At 35.1% G+C, this 27,416-nt stretch overlaps 1 protein-coding gene across 1 annotated transcript; it reads left to right on the forward strand.

Annotated features, from left to right (window-relative positions):
- The first annotated feature begins 21,985 nt into the window (after positions 1-21,985).
- LOC113287003 (cellulose synthase-like protein G2) lies at positions 21,986-25,794 on the forward strand. Its single transcript, XM_026535660.1, has 5 exons — positions 21,986-22,640; positions 23,735-23,884; positions 23,976-24,101; positions 24,191-24,988; positions 25,118-25,794. Exons 1-5 carry the CDS (start codon positions 22,038-22,040, stop codon positions 25,673-25,675), a joined length of 2,235 nt encoding a protein of 744 aa, XP_026391445.1. The 5' UTR covers positions 21,986-22,037; the 3' UTR covers positions 25,676-25,794.
- Positions 25,795-27,416: the final 1,622 nt, after the last annotated feature.

The following is a 27,416-nucleotide window of genomic DNA, read 5'->3' on the forward strand; positions in this document are numbered from 1 at the left end:
ATAATCGGAAATAAGTTTGGAAATTACTACCGAATATACACAATCTATTTACTAAAACTTGGTTTCTTATGTATATAGGCATGGATCTATGACCACTTCCCTATCCTGAAGTTGGCCGGAGAGAACCCGGGGTGGTGCAAAGGTACTCCTAGAGGAACAAAGTATATATTTGAAGACAACCGTTCTAGGACAAAAGCAGCAGTTGATTCGCATGAGGGAGATTTTGGACCAATTGAAGGCCTCGACGTATGCTTTGATCCATACAAGGAAGATCGATCCAGTGGGCATATAAATGTTCGGTCGGACTTGTCCCTTTATTTTGGACCATTGTGGCACCCCACAGGATATGTGATGTATAACCCCTCTAGGGTGATGCGACAACACGGGTATATACAACATCAACCTGTGGAGAAAATGGGGGATTACTACAAATTGGAGTTGGAGTTGTGCTCTTCTAGTGGTGATAATCTCACGATTGTTCACACAGGCCCACCTACTGTTCTTGATAACTGGGATAAGAGGAATGACTTCATTATCGACACTGGTAGACGAACCACCCGAGGTGATGAAAATTCTCCAGACTATATGAGTTGGTATAACAAGGTATCACATCCTTTGGTTATCCGTGAAATCAAATCCAACACTACTGCGGCGGGTTCAAGTTATAATTGTATCATCAAAGACAAACCAGCTGGTTATGATAGACTGGTGTGTTCTTATATTTTTGTTCATTTTATATTATTCCTATAAATCTTAGGTAATTACCGTTTGATGTTATGTCATTACGTATAAAAAACAGGTGAATAGGTTCAAGCGTGTTTCCAAAATGTTAACTGCATGCCTGAAGAGCGGAGATCCCATGCCAGCTGAGAAGATCAAAGAGGCTAGAGATCTAGTTGATAATATGGATAACGAAGATTATGCTGCCCAGTTTGGGGAGAAAGTCACGAAGAGGCATCAGCCCAAGGTGGCAGTATCAAAGACGGGTAAAAGAACTCGAGCTTCATCGAGCGCTGAAGCTGCTCCAACTGAAGGTGCTCAAACCCGTGGTCGTGCAGGACTGGGAGGTAGTCACGGTCGTAAAGTAAAGAAGAGCAGATAAATGACAATGATTTTTGTTGTACATTCGGAAATTTGTTTGGGTAACTAAGTTAGACAAGTTCAAATGACAATGATTTGTGTGGTATATTCGGAAGTTTTGGTAACTAATTTTAACTTCCGATTATTTCAAAGACAAAATTTGAAAAGTATAAGTTTTTCCAAATTCTGATTTTTGGGCCATCGTACATTCGGAACTTTACAAAAAAATTATCCTCCGAATATTACAAGTACAAAAAAAACTGTTTCCTGGAACCAAACAACACCATAATCGGAAAGAAAGTTGACTCATTACATAACCGAATATTACAATCGGTAGGTTGTTTAACAAAATAATCTACCGATTTCGTATAATCGGCTAGTTTTTATATTAATAATACTCCGATTACATCCATTACATAAAGTTCAAACGGCCTTAACCTTACAATTTCGTCAAAAGCACCTAAATCCATACTCCTAATTGACCATAAAAGTATTAAAACAGATCATAACTTCCAGTGACCATAGAAATTGTCCCTCTTGATTTTGTAGCATCCTTCATGTTCGAATCGTTTCCCGTAAAGGTCCACATACCGGCGATCCGCAAGATTTCTCTGAAATTACGAATGAGTAACAAGTTAGTACTAAATTTTGTTAATGTGAGTTGGAGTTACAGAGATACTTACTCGTTTTTCATACGTCCACCAAGGAAAAGCGTTCCTAACAAACCGTTCCTCATCTTCAAGTTTGTCAATCTCCTTATCGAGCGCATTCTTTCTCATCTTAATGTCATTGGATGATCTTCGAATTCGATTACCATCTAAGGCCTCAAATACCATTAAGATACGGTTCCATATCTGCTCTTCGGATTCCAATTTGTGGAGCTTGTGAACACGATCATGAGCAGTTACCACAACCCACGCTCTATAAATAGCACAATCTTCTTCTTCGGCAAAAGCAATATCCATTTTTTTTGTTATGAAAATTAAAACTGAAGAGAGGAAAGAGTTTGGTGCAATTGGGGTGATCGATATGAGTTTCTTCATATAGGTTTAGGGTCCAACGGCTCTTTTTGTTTTTCCCAAAAACTCCAACGGCTAATTTGACGAAAGTTGAATGTGGATAAACCAATAATCGATAGGTATTGTATTTAGCATATCTACCGATTATGGTAGCTTTCAAAATTTGAATTTGGGGCAACTTATAATCGGTAGGTTTTGTAATATATTTAACTCCCGATTAACGCTGCATCCAAAACACGAACCAAGTGGTTATGGCTGGCTGTGTACACTCCCTATTAATGAACACAAATCATTCTAATACTGCACCGACTACAATCGGAAGTCTGGGAAATATTTTGGCTTCCGATTGCAATCGGAGGATAACAATGTTATCATATCCTCCGAATATATAAGGGTAATTTCGCCATTACAAATTACGCGAGATAAGGGCTGGCTACATTTTCCCTTTGGGTGACTTTTTTTGTTTTATTATTGGCCCCTAAATTCTTTCGAGTGGCCCCTAAAAACGCGAGGATATATAAGGTGAAAAATGAAATTATCATCGGGTGAAAGATCCAATTATCATCTATGTGAAAAATCAAAAAATTCATCCGTATGACATGAAAGGTGAAAGATCAAACTTTATCACCGGAAGTTCAAAACGGCCACCCATAACAGACCTGAACTCTTCTTATTGTTCAATTCACAATCCTCTGTCACTTCAAGTCCAACATTATCTTTTGCCTTACCAATAGAACTGCACCACACCATTAGCCTCAAAGTAATAATTTCAAATTTCTCCTGCTACCGAAGCAATCAAGTTGGAACCTCTGGTCACATTAGTACGTATAAGTGGAAAATATTAATTACCCTCACCTTATTCTCCGCTAGTCACAAAAGCAAGTGGACTAATACATTAATGAAGAAACGCGTTTCCCACTGTTAACGCCACAAGAAACGCCGACTAGATAACAAGATGAACGAATCTTTCTTAAGCACAATTTTCTTAATAATATGTAACTGATTAAGGTTACATCTGAAAATGTGAAACATAAATCTAATTTAAAACTATTATTTTTAGCCGTAGATCTTTTAATTTCCAGTTTCTTTTGTGAAAATTTTAATTTTCCCATTAACATCACGGGTGAAAATCACATTTTTCGGGTGTTTATCATTATTAGGTTTAGAAAAATTCAATTTTCACAATAATATCATGATTGGTGAAAATATCAGTTTTCACAAGTTCAATTGTTGAAAATTCAAAAAAATTCGGCCAATGCCATACTAGAATGTTGATAATTCCAGTTTTTGCAAATGCAATTTGTGAAAATTTCAATTCTCTGTCATGCGAGATTGGTGAATATTTTTGTTTTCATTTATAATAAAGTGAAAATTTCACGTCATACGAGACTAGTGAAATTTTTTGTTTTCATCCTAATTAAAATGTCTTGGTTGGTAAAAATCAGACCTAATATTCCAGTTTTTCACCTGTAATTAGCACCAATCATGATCGATGATAATCACAATTTGCATCATGTCACCTGTAATTATGACATGAACACGGCTGTTTGCATCATGTCATGATATATTAGTAAAACTGATTTCCCAAAAATAAATGAGTACTAGTGTTTTCCCTCCAGAAGATTTGACCCAACAAAACAACGTAACCAACCTGCTTGCATTACTAATGCAACAATCTTCTACCAATGAGATTTTAAAAGCTGCATTTTCATTTCCAATTAACTTTTCTGTATTTGTATCATTCTCATGATGCAACCAAATATGCAAATTTGTTTTTGTGCTTCATTCATTCAAAGTTTGCTTCCAAAAATCTGTCAATGTGGTTATCTCTAATTATTTACCAACAAATCTTCAAGCTATATTAGGTTGAGATGGAAACATTTGCATTAGAGGATGGCCAGTTGATAAAGGGAGAAAAGAGACAATAGTGGTGAAGATCGCAAGGAGAGAAGACGCGCTAACTAGTGAAAATTATGAGAGAGAGAAACTGAGAAATTGATGGAAAGTTTCTAATTAATGGCAACAAACAAATGGAATAATATCGCAAATAACGGTAACAAAATATTTGACGATGACTAAATGACGGAAAAGACGAAAACAACCGGAAATTAAACTGATTGACCGTGTAAATGGTGAATAACTATTTCATTGATAAGCTCCACAAAAAACGCTCATACTAATCACCATTATCATTGGAATCTTATTAAAAATAATTTTATAATTAATATGTAACTAATTAAGGTTAAATTAGTCCTTCTAAAAAGTGAAAATATAAATGTAATCTAAAATTATTGATCTTAACCGTAGATCTTATTTCTTTGGACTACACATATATATCATTTTAATGATGGGTTTATGAAAGACAGAGGAACCAAACTTGGGTTCCTCATAAATTTCCAGTGTTTTTTATAGTAGTTTTAGAAAAGCCCCTTAATTAGTGAGATAGCTCAATTATTTACGGGACAAAATTTAAAACCAAATAGCTCAATTAATTTGGGATGGAGAGAGTATCTTATTATCTCTTTCTCTGTTTTTTGTTCCAGGGTTTAGACATGGGAACCCTTTTTTTCCTTCTTGTTGTGAACTCCATGAACATGAGTTAGATTTTTCTTATTGGTTTAAGGTTTGAGTTGGATTTTGTAAACATGTTTCTTTGATTTACTGAATTAGTTTTGTCTCATAATTTTTATTCACTTTTTGCTGTTTATTATGATTGCATGATTGAATGTTTGTTTAATTGAGTCTAGAATTGATTGAACTTATATCCATATCTATAGCTAATTTAGGGTTTATCATCGACTGACAACCTTGAATACAAGTAGCATGATATGATTACGGAGTACTGTAGTGATACTTTCTTGTAATCATATGTAGAACTTGACTTTTGTTGAATTGTTTGCAATTTCAATTGCATTGATTAGTCTAATTTATTGAATCTTAATGCTCCATAGGAATTGAGCTTGATTAGTGCGTATCTCACGTTAGGTTGTTCTTTTTGGTAGGATTGATAGTTACATCGTTATACATATAAGTTGTGATGAAATTTTGATAATGAGAGGTTCAATATCAATTCTAATTATGATGACAATAACATGTTTGTGACTGAAGATGAATCCTTGACCAATATCTTGACTTCCTTAATTTGATTTATTTAATTTTCTTTTGCTTTTATTTTAGTTTACTTTATACAAATCAAAAAAATCCCCCCTTGTTTTATATATGAAACTAATACATATAATAATCCTAATCCTCTCTGTGGCAATGATCCTTTCTTACCTAGTACTTCATTATACATTTTTGTGAGTGAAAAAGTGTCATTATTTTTGACGCATAGAACAGAGATCATGAATCTTCTTATTCTCAGGTCATTTACAACTTTCTAGCATTTATCTTTATTGTGATTTATTAAGTAGAATTTTGGATACAAGCTGTGAGGTTGTTTTCCCAACGTAAAGGAACCCAACTAACACCAGCTGCAGCTGTATTCCACAACCCTCCTCTGTGAAGGGATTTAGTTAAATCAATCTTGACTCTTCCAGTGAGCATGCTTCCCTATGTAGGTCTACAATTTCCTTCTTCAGTTCAAATCTTGGTACTCAATTCTTTAAAATTTTAATTCACGATGGTCTCAGAGAGATGCTCAAGTAATAAAATTTTGAATTGGACGTTCCATTCTTGATGAGTTAAAGTCTAACCCTTGATAGGGATAAAAGCATCGAGGTTGAGATGATATTTCTTGATATTCCATGGATTCTTATTGAGCACACCAACCATAAATTCTTTCTTGTGAAACTTGAAGAGAAATATGTTCTTGTACACTTCATGTACTTCTTTTGTTCTATATCTTTACCATAAAGAATTGATTTATTTACTGAAAATCTTAGTATCAATGGGATCTTTGGAGAACAACTTTCCCATTAAAGTAGTACTACATTCATCAGATACGATTAAGAGATTGTTGTTTTTGTACCCACAACTATTCTCATTTGTCTCGCATATATATCATTTTAGAATTTTGCATCTTACTGTTAATGATTGCAATTTGGGAGTTTGAGGATGAGGCCATGTTTCTAGAATAATTTTTTCCAATATGGAAAAGATAATAGGTATATGTTGATACTTTATATGTTTTTTCTTATAAAGATCATTCTGCATGCTATAATAGGTTTAGGGGGATGGGATAATATTTATCAGTAGAAATAGAAAAGATAATAACATACGAGATAGTAATGATATAAACAGTTGTGCACTGGTTATAAGTTAACAAATCAAATCTCGACGGAGCACTAGCTTTCCTAAAGTTTACAAGAAATGAGAGTGCGGAAATTTGAATATTAAAATTTTAAATTTTCATTTTGAATTGGTTGAATTGGATAACCTGAGTCACTCATATAAGATTTTTACAATATCATTGGAATCATACACATGATGAAGGAAAAAATATTGGAACATTCTTTTTGCTTTGCGAATCGAAATGACTTGCGAAAATGCTGGTGAAGATAAAAACGAACTTTGATTTCAAAAATATAGTTCTTAGAAGGAGGATATTGTATGCAAAAATTCAATACTGGATGCTTTCCATGATTAATAAATGGAAGAGGCCCTGCAAAAGAAAATTAGAGTACCATTAAGAAGAGGATGAAAAATAATGAAAAGAAAACAAATAATAAAAACCAGGAGAAAAATTCTAGGAAAAAAACAGAAACGAAATAAAAAAGCTAACTACATACGAAGGAAGTTTTTGGAGATATTAACAAGGGGAAACTACATGATTGTTGAAGAAAATTAGGAATAATAACAAAGATTATCCTAATAGGGACAAGATTAAAAAAAAATGTTTGGAAATTTTAAAGAAGGAAATGATATTAAGAATTCAAAAAATTTCACATTGAGTTGACTCGTCGATAGACCGATTCGCAGAGCTCATCTCTCCAGTTTGATCATGCGTTTTTATATTCTTACCTTTTGTCTTCTTTTTTATATAAAGAAGAATCCTTTCATCTGGTATGGTAACGTAACATTTAGTTTTACATTGGTTTTAAAACAAAAGGACGCATAATATATTTTCATGTTTTTTTTCCTTTCACAAGAATCAACAAAAGATTTCAAAAAATTGGGTTTTAAATGAAGGGACACAGCTTATGTGGCAAGGAACAAAGTAACAGGTTTGAAACTAATGGACATAAATTATGTAGAAAAATAACGAGATTAAAATGAAGGGACACAACTTATATAACAATTTTCCACGTTTTTCAAGAAAATATCAAATTTATTTATTGTATGTTTAACACAAGAGACATCTTTTATTGATGACGTTAGTATTATTACATATAGTAGGTATATAATTGTGGTACTATAATATAAAATGATCCAAAAACTCTTATTATTTTATAAAGTTTTACATAGATATTTTCGTTCTTGTTTAATATATATTTTGAGTTCATATTTTTGTCATATTACACTTTTAATCATGATCTACTAACCCTCCACATCTTTCTAGTGGAATATCCAGAATGTAATAGTCCTTGACATCTTTATCGTGGAAAAACCAGAATGTATGACGCTTTTTCACCTCAACAACCCCATTCGATTTTCCTCCATTCTTTGTGCAGTAATCCCTAGATAATTTAACTCCCTTTTCTCCCAGATAAACATTTCCTTAATCTTCTCTATGTCAGTTACATTCCATTCAACCGTACTGTTTGAAAAATTTCTGCTGCCAACTTCATAATCATTGGCAGCGCCCAACGTTCTTCTTTCTTCATATATTTGTACAGCTCTTCCCATTGATGCATTGGTTTTTGAAAAGAGTAGATGATGCCAATAACATTCTTTGAATCTGAGTCAAAGATGAGATCGCCATACTTGTTTTGGTAGCCTCGCTCATTTACGACATCCAAAACCATCTTGGCACTCATAAATTCACTGAAAAAACTGATGACACGACAGGGGATATGGTATCGTGATAGACATGGGGACTTCTATCTTATCCTTGCTTCCATCAACTATTCTTGTACGCCCTAATCCTCCTAGGACAGCAGTACCATGTTTCAACGATGCCTCCGACTGAAATTTTATTGTCCCAACATCAGGAAATGTACATCTCAAGATCTCAATATACGAGAACCAGTAAAGCCTTCAAGGGTCTCCTTCTTTCCTCCACTACTTGGATCCTCCACCACCAGGGTTGTTCTTCTTACCTCCACCACCAGGGTTCTTCTTCTGACCTCCACCACCACTCTTGGGTCCTGTAGGTTGGGAAGCCTAGCGAAGCCTTATAAAATCTTTCCCTTCTGTTAAGCATCAACCGATGTTAGCATAAAAATACAATTTCAACAAACACAGAAAACACAATTCCCTCCTGTCTATACTTACTTTGTCTCATCCATTGACGTTGGAAATTTCTAAATAACAAGAGAGAAATTGACAGTATTCTTCCACTACTACTAGTAATAGTACATAACATCTTTCCATGATTAGAAATACGAATAGAAACAACATTCAGTATCGCAAAATTACCAACATAACGAAGTAATTCCAACAAAAAAATGACATTCAATGAGAATGCAAAATGGTACTCATACCTGATGGCACCGACATCAGGCAAACCGAGTGATGGGATTGTACGAGTAGGAAAACTTACCCCTAGCATTTACATTCTCATCCATCGGTTTGCAACTGAATGCCTAGCGCAAGAAAGAAAAAACAGGTGAAAGAATAATTACACAACACCAAGAAATAATAAACATAATCTGACACTATTTTAAATAAACTTAATTAATACATATGGTTTATTTAGTATATAATACGTACTTCTTACCAACGTGTTCCACTGAGTTAACCATTACAGAAGACATTATCAAAACGAATTGCTCGGTAGTTATCAGTGTGGCGAGTTACGATATGGAAAAAGATAATTCTCTTCAATTCTTGTATATTTTATTTAACTATTGTTGAATAGTTTTATGCATAAATTTTTGTAGTGTCTAACTTTGATTCCTATTTTGATTAGGACTTGGTCAAGTTAGAATAAACACATTTTTAGATAAACTTGGAATTTCTTGTACTGTCACATGGGAAAATTCCAGTAAAGCAAACATGCAACATAGAAATTTGTGATCATAACACAATGATTGTTGGTGACATACTCGAAGCATTCTATGTTACTTCTATAGATGATATCGGTGTTGAACTACTCACTATATGGGAATGTTATCAAATATGATTGGTTAAACTAGACGGGATGGATTGAGGAAGAATAACAGTTTCTCATAAAATGCATGGTTTTGATACTGCAACCAGAACGCTCGATAATGAGCTACTCTTAGCCACATGTGGGTGTTTATAGTACCGGCATCCGATGATGTAACCTCTAGAGGCTACAACTGGGTGTTTGCTTTTAGTGAGAAAAGTAAAGTCAACTAATGGCACAAAGTCTTTCACAAAAACCTAAGATGGATTACGAAGAAACATTTTCCATGTTATGGATGCAACTATCTCTTTGGTATTTTTCTAGCAGTCTTTTAAGGACTCGACGTACATCTAGCGGATGTGGTTGCTGCGAGTATGTATGAAAGACTAGATAGAGATAACTCCATAAAAATTCTTGAAGGTTTTTCACCTATCAGTAGAATTATCATGTTATAGGATTTTGCTCAATAAGGACGAAAGTGGTCAATCGTCTAAGTGAAAGCTTGTGTTATCCAGGAATGTGTGAACCATCTTATATGCCCATATATAATGCATTTAATAGATTTTATATATTCAACATCTACTTTGTTGGAATTTCTAAAGAGTCATCCAAAGCAAAAAAATGCTTAAAGAAGAAGTTGCACATTACCAATTTTTATTTTTCAGAGATATGCATTTAATTGCTGACAATTAAAAGCATGTAAAACTAAAAACCTTAATTAATTCTCAATTTATTTGGGTCCGGGATGTCCTTGAGTTATTAAGGAATATCTTTGAACAATAAAAGATAAGAGTTACTGATCATGTTAGAAGTATGTCTACATATTTTTTTTTGTAAATCCTTTTTCATATTTACAATCTTGAAACCGATTATACCACACTTCCATACGAGTTTAGAATTGGTTCACCTGTGTACACTTGTTACTGATTGACTGGTAACTCGTATGTAGGTCCACATGTTAGGCTCAGTAATTGGCCTTACACGTGAGGGGGCGTGTGGAGTGTACACAAATTCGAACGCCATAATTCTCCCATTCTAAAATACAATCCAGGTCTCTTCTCACCATAGCCAACTTCGTTTTATTAATTTCTCCCCGGGATATATATAGGCCTTCACTGTTGGGAAAATTTATAAACCAACCAAACTTCTTTTTATTAACTTATAACAGCAACTCCTATGGACCATGGATTTTTTAGGGACCATGGATTTCCCTTTTAATTTCCCTTATTCGTCGAGTTACTGATGGGCTAATCCAAATTTAGTACCTAGGCTATTTAATCGAATGATTTTTTTAGGGACCATGGATTTTTTTGAGGGAACCATGATTTTATCAGTCCACCTTTCCTATAGTTATAATGGGTGTTCTAAAGCGTTGAAATGACTAACCTATCCTTAACCTAACTTAATTTAAAACCAACTCAATAACCACCACCACCTCCCACCACCGCCGATTACCACCACCACCACCTCCGATTATCACCACCACCAACCACTTATTACCACCACCACCTCCTCCCATCACCGCCGATTACCACCACCACCTTCGATTATCACCACCACCAACCATCGATTACCACTACCAACCACCACCACCTCTATATATATAGCCTAATTTAAAACATTAACAAAGATATTCTCACAAACCCATTAATTGTCGTTCATTTTTGGTTGAATAAATGAGAAGTAATCATCAAAATGAGTTTAAAATGGAAGTTGCAGAGAGGTTTAATGGAGGTTTTTTTTTCAGAGAAAAGTTCGGTTATCACGAATTAATTTTTTCTTAACCGAACTCAGAGTTTGGTTGATTCGCAAAAATACTTTTAACCGAACTCCTTGTATTAGAACAACATAAGTCCATAAGTTCGGTTCCTTCGCAAAATAAGGATATCACCGAACTTTAGTTTACAAAAATAATGAGAAGTCCAAAAGTTCGGTTCGTTCACAAAAATGTTAAGTTTTCTTTGTAACCGAACTCTACCTTTGAAACTTCGTAACCAAACTCTGCATAATTCGCCAAGAAATAATTTTTGTAGTAACCGAACGTTTGCCAAATTGCATATATGCATATATAAGTCCAGTTCGGTTGATTCGCAAAATATGTTGAAGTTTGCGAACCAACCGAACTTCTAACACTAGGCTACTTTTTAACCTGCAGTTCGGTTGGGAACTTGGTTCCGTTGAAGTTTGCGAACTAACCCAACACACAAGATGTACCCAAATAAATTGTTAAGTTCGAAGTTCGGTTACCTAACATTTTATCCTAGGTAAACATTACAATGTACGACCAAAACCTCCATTAACGAGCGAGTTCGGTAACCTGTGTGTTTGGAAAATGTAACTGAACTACACTTTCAGGTGTGTTCGGTTACATGTTCTTGACATATGGTAACCGAACTGGCCCAAATCTACATAAAAAAATTCATTTTTTTGAAAGTTTGGAGCAATTAAACCAACATTATCCAAGTTTGAAGCATATCTGATAACCCAAATGCTCTTCCTCCTGTTGTGGTTGGTAAAATCCATCGTTTTCATCTTGAGATTGAGTTTGGGGAAGAATACAATCACCATCTAAGAAATAACTCATATCCGGATAATTGTGAAGATTAAAAAATACTCTATGAGAGGAAGGAGATAAAGATTCAGATGTGCTATCATCAATTGAATCATCACTTGAATACTCAAGATTAGTGAACTCAATTAGGAGGGTAGTTTAGGTATTAATATAAATATATAGATAAGGGGTGACCTAGATTTACTTCTAAATGTCTTACTAAAAATAGAACCATGACCCCCCCAAAAAAACTATGGTCCCAAAGAAACCGTTCTTTATTTTGCGCTAGCGATTACAAGGGCCCAAGAAAGCTTTTGTGGATTTTGGGGTGGGCTACAGCCTGTGTAAGCCACCCCCTCCCTCTGTCACTGCACGTTAGTTTCGTGGGCTGTGCTGGGTTAGCCTAATCGGCACAGTAGCACAACACAACACGCGACACGGATAAGCACGTGGCCCAACCCAGCATAACACGTTAAGAAATCACGTCATAGCATGCACAAATACATAATATAACAAGGTATAATACATCACATTTTGTCATTTTGTGTATATTTCACAAAAGTATCACTATTCTAGCTAGTTTTTGACATTTTATACTCCCGAAGAGAACCCATCAACGCAAAATGATGAATGGAAAGTTAGCCTAGTTAAGTGAGGCTAAAAAGACCTAACAATCCTCTGAGTCACAACTAGGCGAAGAAATGTGTACCACCACTTGAGTTGCAGCTACAATACCACTTCTATTGGCAGCAACCATCATCACCATCTCAGCTCTAAGTCTAGCCTGCAACCAATTGCAACCACAAACTCAGGCCAAATGGGCAAGTCACTAACACCCACAACTTACTCGTTGCAGCATAAAACAAACAGAACTGCTAACCATCGCACCTCCATCTTCAACTGCAACTGCATCACTTGCATAGATTCAACAACATGTAGTGTGTATTGATACAACTACAAGGAATGAAGAAGATAATTTCAGCAGCAAGCTGCCTTCTCTCTGTGATACAGAGCCTAACTTTCAAATTGAAAGCAAAAACTATTTCATTCATTGCCCAACTCAATTACAAATTGGTTTCTTTAATACCCAATCGAGTTTTCAGACACCAACGGCTAAGATACATCAATAAATGACTCTATTATAATAACGGAACTCGAGGAAATGAATAACCCTGTTACAAATAACGTCTAGTGACAACTATACCCCTGTGACCAACTTAGTTAACCATGGCTCGATGTGGCTCATGGCATGGACACATGACGTTACTCTCCCCTTCAAATATCATTGCCCTCAAGGATAAAATTTGGAAATTGAGCTTTGATGTGAGAGAGGTCTTCCCAAGAGGCATCTTCAATAGTGGAGTTGGACCATTGAATCAATAGTTGAGGTACTGATTTATTACCTTTGAGTATCAGGCGAGTGTTCAAAACTACAACTGGTTCCACCACATAATGTCCTTGATCATATACTACTGGCAGTTGTGGCATAGTAGAAGCTTTTAACCTAGTATGTTGTTTAAGTTGGGATACATGAAAGACAGGGTGAATGCGAGATCCAACAGGTATTTGTAACTTGTAAGCCACTTCTCCAATTTTGTGCAGCACTTTAAAAGGACCGAAGTATTTAGCTGACAACTTGAAATTCTTGTTAATAGCTACTGAAGATTGCCTGTATGGTTGTAGATTGAGAAATACTAAGTCACCCACTGCAAACTCTCTGTCACTGCGCTTCTTATCTGCAAAAAACTTCATCCTACTCTGAGCCTTAGCCAAGTCTTCTCTGAGAAGTTGTAGCATGAAATTCCTCTCTTGAAGATAGGACTCTACAAATGCCACTGAAGTTGTTGCAGGGATAAGAAAGATAGGGTGAGGTGGTTGGTACCCATAAAGAGCCTGAAATGGTGACATTTTCAAGGAAGTATGATAATTGGTGTTTAACCACATTCAGCTAAAGGTAACCACTGGGACCATTGTTTAGGGTTGGATTTGGTCATACATCTGAGGTACTACTCTACACAAGCATTGGTTCTCCCAGTCTGCCAATCTATTTGTGGATAGTAAGCAGTAATGAGTTTGAGAGTAGTGCCTAAGCATTTGAATAGAGCCTGCCAAAATTGACTGACAAATATTTTGTCTCGATCACTGACAATTGAGCCGGGAAGGCCATGCAATTTGAAAATGTGATTCAGGAATTCTTTGGCTACTATAATGGCATTGAAACTGTGGCTTAACCGAATGAAGTGGCTATATTTAGTGAGTCTGTCCACAACAACCAATATCACACTCTTGTGATTGGATAAGGGAAGACCTTCTATAAAATCCATGGATATATCTTTCCATGCTCTCTCAGGGATAAGTAAAGGTTGGAGGAGACCATTAGGAAAAGAAGAGCTTCCCTTGTTACACTGACAAACCTCACAGGTGGATACAAACTGTAGAACATCGTTCTTCATTTTTGGACAAAGAAATGGGACTTAGCCCTTTCGTAAGTTCCCAACATACCTGAGTGCCCTCCAATTGCATAAGAACGTAGAGACTGAAGAATGGAGAGTCTGGCATTGTTGGCTGAACCAATGTGCAATCTTCCTTTATATCTGAGGATGCCTTGAGTGTAAGAGAATGGGGACTGTGCTGCGGAAACAAGTAGGTGAGAGATATGTTGTTGGACAACGACATCATTCTCATAACTGGATATAATATCATGTGCCCATTGTGGTGTGCTGCAGGAGAGAGCCTGACATTCATCATTGTAAGTGGGTAATCTGGAGAGAGCATCAGCTGCAGTATTGTCCATCCCTTTTTTGATAACATAATCAAAACCCATGAGTTTAATGAGCCATTTTTGTTGAAGAGCGATGGAGATCCTTTGATCCATCAGATACTTGAGGCTTTGGTGGTCAGTGTGTATAACAAACTTACTATGAGAAAGATAGTATTTCCACTTCTGAACTGCCATGACAATGGCTAAGAATTCTTTTTCATAAGTGTACAATGCTAGTGCTTTAGGGCCAAGAGCTTTACCGAAAAATGAGATTGGTTTACCTTCTTGCATCAAAACTGCTCATACTCCTCTTGCACAAGCATCACTCTCTAAGGTGAATTGCTTGGAGAAGTCAGGAAAGGCCAGCACTGGTGCTCTTTTCATTGCATCCTTGAGTTTATTGAAAGATATATGAGCATCTGGAGTCCACTGAAAGGCATCCTTTTTAAGCATGTTTATGAGTGTCTTGGCAATAGTACCATATCCTTCACTACACCAAATTTAACGTTTAGCAACAACTTAAATTTGTTGCTGACTGGGCTTGCAACAGATTTCTTCCGTTTCTAAACACCCTGTCGCAGTTTTTCGCAACAGCTCTAGCTCTGTTGCTAATTCCGGTCAGCAACAACAGACGCAACAGAAACAAGCTGTTGCGAAACAAAAATTTAGCGACAGAAATAAACTGTTGCTACAATGTTGCTAATTTTAGAGTTATTCTGGGATAATTTTATGAGAACATGATATAGTTGTTCTGGTTCAGATTTAGCAACAGCTGTTTGCCGTTGCCAGATTTTTATAACAACAAAAAGAAAAGGTTAATTCTTCGTTGACCTAGTCAGAATCGATTTCCCCCAAATTGTCCTGAAATACCCTAGTTCCTTGTAAGTTCCCTAACTCTTCCTGTTCTGATAATTCAATCAACTAACCCTCACATTCAACATAAAATTATAATTGAACTATGAAACACAACACAACATCCATGACGCAGCAAAAATTGTCATTTGGATATATCTATTAACTTAACATTACATCAAGGAATCTTACAAAATGTTTTAAACAGAAAATGAACTCTTAATTGTTGGATTCTATAAGGGAAAAAAATGAAATACAAATACATGAAAAGGTCAATTCTTCGTTGACCTAGTCAGAGTCGATTTCCCCCAAATTGTCCTAAGATACCCTAGTTCCTTGTAAGTGCCCTAACTCTTCCCGTTCTGATAATTCAATCAACTAACCCTCACATTCAACATAAAATTATAATTGAACTATGAAACACAACACAACACAACATCCATGACGCAACAAAAACTGTCATTTGGATATATCTATTAACTTAACATCACATCACATCAAGGAATCTTACTAAATGTTTAAACGAAAAATGAACTCTTCATTGTTGGATTCTCTAAGTTCCCTAACTCTTCCTGTTCTGATAATTCAATCAACTAACCCTCACATTCAACATAAAATTATAATTGAACTATAAAACACAATACAACATCCATGACGTAACAAAATCTGTCATTTGGATATATCTCTTAACTTAACATTACATCAAGGAATCTTACAAAATGTTTTAAACGGAAAATTAACTCTTCATTGTTGGATTCTCTAACGAAAAAAAAAACTGAAATACAAATACATGAAGTACATGCCCATATTGTTTACTTAAGCTTAAATACATGAACTCTTTCATTGCACAGAAGAGGGAAAGTATGAATACCTCTGCTCCAGTTAACTTTAAGTTCTTCCATCCTAAGGACCCTTAGTACTGCAAGAGTAAAGTTTGAGGATAAGGCTATGAGGTCGTGAATTTGAGTCATGAAACAATTATTTAAGATTTTAAGGTCTAATATGTTTCATGAACTTCACAAACAACTTCAATTCTAGTTGAAATGATCAATCATTTAAAATTATCCTTGGATAAAATTACTAGTACGGAAATTTTTCAAACAACTTGTTTACAGATTTTTACCTTGTAAAATCATCCGACGTTTTACCCTCATCACCATCTTCCAAAAAATATCCAACAACTTATTCACATCACTTCTATATGAGTTCCTTAACGGGGCAGAAAGCTCTTTACTGGTGTTTTCACCCCATAAATCTGCATGACCAATAGTAGGCCAGAACGAAAGAAAGCACAACATTATTCACACTCTGAGTTGGATCTATAAAGGGTGCGCTGTTATATACACATGTAATTTGTGTCACATGTGTACAACAATGTACACTAATATTATAAGTGTACTAATATGTACACATGTAATTTCTGTAGTAACCAACGGTCAGTGATTCATAGCATCACTGATTCGACATCCAAGAACTGATTCAACATCCAAGAAATAAAAAAATCATTGTTGACTAAAATTTGATTAAGAGCCCTAGAGTGGAATAATATGCACGCATGTAATATCTGTTACATGTGTACAACAATGTACACTTATATCATAGGTGTATCAATATGTACACATCTAATTTATCAAAAAAAGAAGAATATGAATGATATCTATGAAAATAACAATAAGTCTCTCACACAAGTTCAGCTTGTTCATGAAGGATCATAGCTCTCTTTCATTGAAGGAACTCTAGGCATATTTCACTTATTCAAAAACAAGTCAACATCGTAAAAATGAAGGAAATCAGATTCCAAATGAGACAGTCTCACACATTAACAGTCAACAAGTGTACTAACTATGTGAACATTAAATATCAACAGGTATACAACTATGTACACATTAACGACCAATATGTGTAAAACTTTGTATACGTTAACAATTCAATAACAAAATATGCACAAACTGGAAAGGAAAGTGTTTAAATTATCACATCACATAGAAATCAAGACAACACGATAGCACTAACTTAGATCATTTTTCTTCAAAAAAAGTCCTCACCTGATTCCCAGAGACTCCTTTGTTCAAGTCATCAAAGTTAGTTCCGAAATGCACTTAATTATAATACCTTCATTAGCCAGGCATCTCACAACCTGATAGTAAAATTAGATATGAGAATCAGAACATGCTAGAGCAAAATCCAACTGGTATATGGTTTCAACTTGTCAAAATCCAGGCATGATAAACCCCTAAACACCAGTACGCTATCTTTACTTTAGTAGGGTCAATGATTCCAGCTGCCCTCAAATTTTCCTAACACCAGTACACTATCTTTACCTTAGTAGCGTCAATGTATCTAGCTGCCATCAAATTCTCCTATTTACCAGTTGCGGCGTTGTACCCAAACTTGAAATTTTGGAGAGTACTTGAAGTAGAAATATAACAGCCAGTCAGCAGATGGAATACCAATAACTATTATGCTGGGAGAAGCAACTATACATGTACATGTAATCACCTCACCAAAAACGATCGAAGGACAGTAGGAGCTACCTGGTCCCAGTTTTATTATACTGATTTGGACTCACAATAGTCAACACCATAAAAATGACAATACGAATTTCAACAATTCTCCTAAATGAGCTATCAGATGTATAAAGACGGCAAGCTACATTGGTTAAGCTGAACTAACAAAAAAGTGGACTATAATATTAGCTCCTTCTAACAAGAACTGAACCCTCCCATTTAGACATTTCATGCCGAAATTTATATTATTTTCCAATTAACTCTAACTTATTATGATAAAATTTAGACTGAAAGTTCATTTTTAAACTGAAATGCATGTTTGGAAGTGATTGGTACTGGGTGGGATTGAAAACCAAATGCATATATATTTATAACACTTGTGTACAACTATGTACACATCTACAAAAAGCATGAAAAGCCAACATCCATACTCGTAAAACATGGAACATATATCCACGAGAAAGGACAATGGTGTACAACTATGTATACATCTACAAAAATCCTGAAAATCCAACATTCATACCTATAAAACATGTTATGCATCAATGAGGAGGGACAATGGTGTACCAAGATGTACACATCTAATAAAATCCTGAGAAAAAAGATGTACACATCAATTGCGCATTGCTTCCCAAATGAACAAAGACTATAAAATGATACCAATAGCTTATCTCTATCACAAAGAAGTTCAAGAACTTCTGCTCCAGACGGCATAACTAGCTTCCTCTAGCGTACAGAATTATCAATAAAATGCAGAACAAGAAGTTTAATTATAAAGTAAAAAAAATAATCCAAACTAGCTCAATAAGTTACCAGAATAATTCATGGTCGAACATTCAATCTAGCCTAATTAAGCACTACGTAAGAATTGTGCATTTAATACAGTAAAATAAATAAAAAGTTGTTCAGATTCTTCTTAGTGTTTATCGTTTACACAGTTCAAAATGTAATTCAATATCTTCGAATCAAAATAAACTTCGATTAATTGATTCTAAACCACAAAACAAGATTGAAATCATACGAAATCTACTCACAAAATTGTTCTTCAAATTGAACCCGAAAAACACAAAAAGGCATAAACAAATCTAGAAAAATCTACCAAAATCATTTTTCTAATCTTCAAATTAAACCTAAAATAAAAAGTAAACAAAAGTAGATCACAGATCTATCACAAAATCTAAAGCCTAGAGAACAAATTAATCGGAAATAGTAAGAAAAATCAAATAATCATAAAAATGGAAAACAAGAAATAAGAAACCGATCAAAAAAGAAAAACGGATCAAATTAAAACGGTAACCAAAAGATCAAAAGAAAAACCGATCAAACCGATCAAATTAAAACGGTAACCAAAAGATCAAAAGAAAAACAAACATAATAAACAAGTAGATCAAAGATACCGAATCAATGAAAAATCAATTAAAGTAATCAAAGATCAACTACTAACCTGGAAAAAAAAGAGTCGTCTTCTTAAATTTCAAAACACGATGTCTCCCCCTCTGTTTCTCTATCCTGAAATTCTCAAATCTAAAAATGAAAATTTTTCCAAAATCGAATTTTATATATGAAACAGCTTAAAAGGTTATTAAAGATATTACGAAAAAGCTTATATTTTTTGAATCGGTAAAATTTGGAGTAACTCGTCCATGTTTGGACTAAACTGTTGCAAGCGGGGTTTATTTGGACTAGAGGGTACTGGGCTTCAGATAAGTGTACTAAAACGTCCAAAGTGCACAAATTTTGGGACTAAACGTCAATTTCTACTAAAAATTTCCCGATTGAGATGACAGGCGCGCTCATAGGACTCAAACGTGTTCGCACTTTAGTGTTAAATTACTTGCCGTTTCAAGTAAGCTGTCAAATTAACTAAGCGGCAAATAACATGATATGCTAAGGGAGGAACATGTACTTCAATTTTGGAGCGACAAAGAGTTGGGTGGATCCGTACACGGAAGACACTGTTGTGCTCTTATTTAGATGAGTCTATCGCAACATAACCAATTTTCTATGCAAAATCGCAACGTAACCTACTTTTCGACGTAAATGAGTTAGAAATCAAAGTCTCTAATCTGGAATTGACTATTGCAAGATTAATTATCTATCTATCTTGGATTCATCATCATAATCTCAAATACTGCCATTTCTGTTTGCAAAAGTATTACTTATCAAATTTTTTGTATTAACCTATTTTTAGATAAAATGAAAAAGTAATACAGTAAAACCTCCGTATATTGATACTCTATATATTTATATTAATAACTTCTATATAGTAATAAAAAATCATGGTTCAAATTTGGGCTAGTTGTAAATAGTAATAATCTCCATATTTTAATATTAACAGTTTTTTGGTCCCTTCTTAAGGAATTTACCTCTATATATTGATAATTAACGCTATATTAGAGAGATATAGAGCTTGTCTAGTCCAACTTTGTGCACCTCCACTAAACCGGGATGCACATTCCGGCTTCATTAAGTGGCTGAAAAAATCAACAAAGCCACCTTTCTTTATCGCTTTGGTTTTGGTAGTTTTTCTTTTTCACTTTTTTTCTCTTTCCGTAAATTACGTTAAAAAATAAAAATAAAAATAAAAATAAAATAAAGACTCTTTCCATGAATAACGGGATCTTCTTAATTTCCTCTGCTGGTGTAAGTTGCGACCTATTTCGTTTCAGAAATTTATTTTTTCCATTGCCATTTTGATATCAAGAGACACCTGCAAATGTTCTTAGACCTCATCCCATCCCAAACAAATAATTGAAAGTTGTGAAAAGATTAGAAGGAATTTCACATTTCAACTACTGAGTTTTTATTTATCCGAATAAAATTAAATTAAAACCCAGATTCAAAACTTCAGCATAAGAAAAAACCTAAGATTCAGAGTTTATAATGGGAAGGAGTTCAGGAGAAGTCGATAAATATTACAAAATAATCAGATGTAGTTGATTTTATGCCTCTAATCTTAAATTACTTTTAACATCGAGATTTTAAATGAGAAATCAATTATATCAATGTATCCGTATTCGGTGTTTCATGGATAGAATTTCTAATTGCTGTGATGAAGAAATACTTAAACAATCATGAGTTTGATTTAATCAACATACAGAACAAGGGAGCTGGATATGCTAATGAAGTTTGGGGAACGAAGTTGTTCTTGGAGAGACGATATACAGAGTTGATAGCCTGAAAAGTCGTGCAATATACATGAAGTTTAATTTCCAAATAAAAATAAAAAAAGCAATAAAAATAAAGTTGAAAAGTAAGGAGGTTTTGTAGTTTTTTTTCATCTAATTAATGAAGCCGGAATGTGCATCCCGGTTTAGTAGGAGTGCACAAAGATGGACTCGAACTTGTCGTGTTAAAATTTTATAATGAAAAAAGACCTATCTATAACTGTTTGAGAAAAAAAGATAGTTTTTTGGGTTGTTACCACAAGTTCCTAGATACTTACATGTGCTTCTGGAACTATAAATATGCATGTACATTACCCAATGGTACTTACATACATTGAACTATATGTGTTTTGCATTTCTAGGTATACCTCTTTATATTAATAATCTCCGTATATTAATAAATTTGTTAATCTCCAAATATATTAATATATATAGAGGTTTTACTTTAGTAACATTTTTTCCGAAACCAAAGGATGTTACGCACGGTACAAGAAACAAGATAAAAAAAACGAGCATCAGCTGGCCCTGGAATGGGCCAAAATCGCCACCTTCCAACTCCACGTTCCTATACTCTAATTCACTATTTAAACTCATTACTAAATAAGTTACTACATGGGTTCCCCTGTCGCCCAAAATATAAAAATGTACGTACCTACTGCAAATACCAGAAAATTGTTGTTCGGACATCATCATATATTAATAATTAATGGGACCTCGGTGCGCTCACATCGCCTGCAGCTAAAAGACGAATACAATTGCTTCATTTTCATTTTGGCCCACACCTACCGTATCCAAATCAATTTGAAATTCCTAAAGAGAGATTTCATAAATAAGCGTCAATCAATCGAGAGTGTGGGAGTAGATTTAGAAACAGAGGAGAGAAAAAAGAGAGCGCAGTGAGTGAGAGAATGGAAAACAGAGGAGATAAAAACTCTCTTTATCCTCTGAATAGTTTTGAAATTCATCCAAGAACTAAACCAACTCGTGTATTTATGTTCATCTACCTATGTGGAATCATAGCTCTTCTTTATCATCATCTTACTAAACTCATATTCCGTTCAAATCATCTGCTTCCGTCAATCTTACTGTTGATTGCCGATTTAGTTCTGTCTTTCATGTGGATTACATCTCAAGCTTTTCGATGGCGTCCGATTCGTAGAAAAGTATACCCGGAGAATCTATCAAAACTTGTAAAAGAAGAGGATCTTCCAGCTCTGGATGTATTCATCTGTACAGCCGATCCATACAAAGAACCTCCAATGGAAGTTGTGAACACAGCTTTATCTGTATTAGCATTTGATTATCCATCAGACAAGATATCCGTTTATGTTTCTGATGATGGAGGGTCACAAATGACTCTTTTTGCGTTGATGCAAGGAGCTAAGTTCGCCAAACACTGGTTGCCGTTTTGCAGGAAGCATAATCTCAGTAAGAGATGTCCTAAAGTGGTTTTCAACCAGCATCATTCTGCTCATCTTCAGCTTGATTCTCAAGAGTTCCAAAAAATGAAGGTCAAATCTCTCTCTATATTTCTCTCTATTGCAAATTTTATAAAGTGGTCATGATTTGTGTGAAAAGTAAACCTTTTCTTCATGATTCAGACAATCATACAAGGGGGTTGTTCCACCATAATAATTTTAAATATTAGTGATCAGCGTATATACAGTTGATAGGATTTGCTAGCTGTTGCCACTCGTCACTGCTCAGTGTGCCCTTTCCTTTAGGACGCTTATTTTGGGAGTTGGGACCTGGGACCATGATATTACTACGTAGGGTAAATTATCTATGTTAAAATATTGTAAAATCTTAAACTAGCGAGTTATGGCAATTGAACATTTTTGACCATATGTGAGCAATCGATCTAGTATGTACATAAGGGGCAATTAGTATACGAGAGGTTTATTCATCCAATCATGGATCATCATCAACACGTGGATGAAGAAAATTACACTATGGGGTAGAAAAACAAGTTTACAACTAAAGCAAATTCAGTGGAAAATCCTGGCGTGTGAAGATATTCCTCGGGATGAATCCAGTCCATCAGCTTCTTGGACCAATTCATTAAAATTGAGTCTTCAACGATACGATGAAATCAACCTCTCAATTTATGTGATCTCCAACTGGTCCTCCAAAGATCTGTGAGATAGTAAATTAACTAGCCGGTGTCAACCTCTTATGCATGATAGGTTTTGTTGTTCACAAATAAGAGTGATAATCCTTGTATTTGTGGATCTTTTTTATGAACCACACTAGAGGAATAGGAAGTACCTCAATGGGGACCTGACTAATGGTCGATTTAGTCCGAGTCCCTGCCTACATCCAAATTAGGGTCCCACACATACAACACAGGACATGATGTGGAAACGAACCATTTTGGTCCATGCAGGTACTGATTTTACTAGTCCATTTACTGTATTCATGGGCCTGAAATGGTGAAGAATATTGTTGCTCTTCTGCTTCTTACTTATCAAATTTGGTTCACTGCAAACTGTTCTAAATTCTAATCATACTTTTTTTGGTTTACCCTTCTAATTAAGAGAGCTACTACATTCATTTTTTTCATGTCCTAGGAGTTTTAAATTTCGGCCTTATCGTTTCTATGCAGAGGTTATACGAGGAAATGAGAAGGAAGGTAGAGCAAGTTATGGAGCAAGGATACGTAGATGATGATATCGTTAATGAGGAAGAGAGCCAAGTTTTCCATAAATGGAGAGTAAATGAATTTACTCGCCAACATCATCCTACGGTCATTCAGGTATTTTTCATTATGTATCCATAGTTTTTGAAGTCAGTTGCCGATATATATCTTGGACAGTAATTTTATGAAATTAAGATTTGATCATAAGGTGCTCATGGAAAGCTCTAAGGATGTTGATATCTCCGGGATATCTCTACCCAATTTAATCTACCTTTCTCGGGAGAAAAGTAAACATATTCACCACAATTTCAAGGCGGGTGCTCTGAATGCATTGGTAAGTAAATGAAACCATGCTTAAAGCAAAAACACCCTCTCATGTGTATATATTCTGGCTAATAAAATTCCTTGATTAATTTAATGCAGATACGTGTATCAGCGGTTATGAGTAGCGCACCAGTTGTTCTGAGCCTTGACTGTGACATGTACTGTAATAATCATCAAGCTCCGCGGTTGGCACTATGCCATCTGCTAGACCCTAATGAAGGCTCAAAAACTGCTTTTGTTCAGTTTCCACAACGATACAGAGGGATTAATCCAACTGATATCTATAACAATGAGGTTACAAGGCCGTTCATAATAAATCCCGAAGGGTTAGATGGGATTGGTACTACGAATTATGTTGGCACCGGTCCTTTCATCAATCGAAAAGCATTTTATGGTGGCCCAACTCAACCAAAAGTAAACATATTCCCTGGATTTAACAACGACGAAAGTGGTTTGGAGAGAAAAACAATAGATTCAAAACTAATTTTGGAAGCAGCTAATAAAGTTGCAGATTGCAACTATGAACAAGGAACAAACTGGGGAAGAACTTTGGGTTTCAGATACGGATCCCTGGTTGAAGACTTTTTTACGGGTTATCGCATGCAATGTGAAGGATGGCGATCAATATTTTGCAACCCGAAGACTCCAGCATTTCTTGGAGATTTCCCAATCAGCTTAAATGATTCATTAATTCAAGTAAAACGATGGTCAGTTGGATTGATTGAGGTTGGGTTCTCAAAGTATTGCCCATTCACATTTGGTACAAGAAATCGATCCCTACTTATGGGTATGGCGTATGGTTTTTATGCGTTTTGGCCTGTATGGGCTATCCCTATTATCATATATGGTCTTCTTCCGCAGCTTTTCCTTATACACGACATATATTTGTTTCCCAAGGTATTCATCTCTATCTAGAATTGGTTTATTGCATTATGTAAAAACAGTGCAACATTTTTCTACTACCATTACTAACTACATGTTATCTGTACTCTATTAATGGATTACTAATATGTATATTCGATGCAGGTCTCTGATCTATGGTTTTACGTATATGCCTACCTCTTTTCAGCAACATATATCCAAGACCTTATCGAGAGTTATTACGTATATAATATAAATTTCAAAAAATGGTGGAACGAGCAAAGAATGTGGTTGATTCGAGGAGCAACATGTTTCAGCTTTTCATTTATAGAATTCACATTAAACCAAATCGGTATCTCTGCTCCAGATTTCAGCCTTACAAGCAAAGTCATCGACAATGAACAACAAAAAAGATACGACCAAGAAATATTCGACTTTGGAGTAGAATCGCCATTTTTCGTGAGCCTATCAACATTTGCATTGATCAGTTTAGTTTCATTTAGTTTCGGGATTGTGAAGGTGATATTTATGGATGGAAAATTGGAAGAAATGTTGGTTCAGTTGTTTTTAAGCGGATTTGTATTGGTAAATTCTTTGCCTATTTATGAAGCTATGGTGCTGAGAAAAGATGGGGGAAGAATGCCTATAAGAGTAACTTTAATATCTGGTCTCATAGCAGTTCTTCTTTGTTACGCGGCAGGGTTCGCAATAAGAAGAAGTTGATCCGTGTCGTGCCACTTGGAAAGGATTTCTTAAGTTTATCAAATGATATTTCATAATGTACATTTCGATTAACAATAAGGTTACTGATTAGTGTTTAATTAGCTAGCTTTTCAGGGTAACATGTCTCACAAAAGGGTATAACATACTTGAAAAATGTTGTGTCTTACCCTTTTTTTTTTTGGAACAACAGTTGTGCCTTACCTTGGATAGGAAGACCATTTGATTTATGAAAAATGGGTGATTTGTCCAAATATTTTTAAAACATGGTTCAAATGGACGAGTAAAAATTATTATGGGTGAAATGGGCACCAAAAAAATACCGAGGATGAAACTGGATTCATCCTGAATTATACTTAAAAAAATATCAAGGATGAAACTGGATCCATCCTAATGTAAATTAAAAATAAGAAAATATATTTAAAAATGGGTAGAATAAAACTGTTTACATCCTGACTATTTTTACATTTTTGTCCATTTAAACATTATCAAAATCTAAATGTCCTTTTCATCCAAAAATTATTGATTTTGATCTATTAACCAATTTTGTGTTTGATTTACTCTTCTCTACGGAAATGAGACTATCATCACAACATAACCTACTTTTCTACGCAAATGAGAATTGTGAAGTTGAAAAATCAGATCTCATTTAGAAATGGCTCTTGTGAAATCAGTCACGAAATTGCGGGCAACTCTTAATTGGAAAGCACGAGTACAAAAACAAATAAATAAAATAGTTTGTTGCTGAGGTCTTCAATCTTTCGACTTCCCCGCCATTTGGAGTTAATTACAGCCGTTATTGTTAGTGACACCGGCGTTACAACATGCGCTTGCCCTTAGTAAGGACCCACAACGACACCTGGCGTTACTACTTGCGTTTGCGCATAGTAAGGATTAGGATCGACAACGACACGTGGCACACAGGGATAGGCAATTGGTTGAGGCTGGAATACTGGTTGAGGCTGGACTACTACATGCTACAACTGTCTCAATTCGTCTGAATATCAGTCTTTATAAGTCTTATACACCAGCTAGAGGCTTTAGACAAGGGGACCCATTGTATCCTTATCTCTTCATCATCTCAATGAAGTTCCTCACAAGGTCTCTTTTGAATGCACAAGCGGAAAATAAGTTGCGTGGAATCAGGTTTGCAAAGAACTTTATCTTCGTAAACCACTTACTTTTCGCAGATGACTGCATTTTGTTCTTTCAAGCTGGTAAGCAAAGTATAAATCAGATTAAGGTATGTCTGGAAAACTTTAGCAATCTATCAGGTCAGATGATCCATTTTTCAAAATCATCGGAATTTATAGCAGGAGACATATCTCAACAGGATAAGTAATCCATTTTAGACCAACTTGGAGTTAAGCAGCTTTGTACTTCAGACAAGTATTTATGCTTACCCATTCTCCTGGGAAAGTCTAAAGCACACTCTTTTAAATCTATTAAAGATGCTTACGAAATTTTTTTTCAAGGATGGTGTTCAAAGACTCTAAATCAAGCTGTAAGATCGACTTTGGTTAAGTCACTGCTGAATTCAATCCCTTCTCATTACATGAGTAGTTTTAAACTCCCTAAAAACCTTATAGGAAATTAGACTCAGCTCAGAGACAATTTTGGTGGGGTCACAAGACAAATAAAAGGCTCAATCTTACATCATGGAATTCTTTATGTACCTCTAAAGATGTTGGAGGTCTCTCTTTTAAGGATTTAGAGCAGTTTAACATTGCTTAATTACTAAACT

Source organism: Papaver somniferum, chromosome 6, assembly GCF_003573695.1.
Source record: "Papaver somniferum cultivar HN1 chromosome 6, ASM357369v1, whole genome shotgun sequence".
Classification (NCBI taxonomy): Eukaryota; Viridiplantae; Streptophyta; class Magnoliopsida; order Ranunculales; family Papaveraceae; genus Papaver; species Papaver somniferum.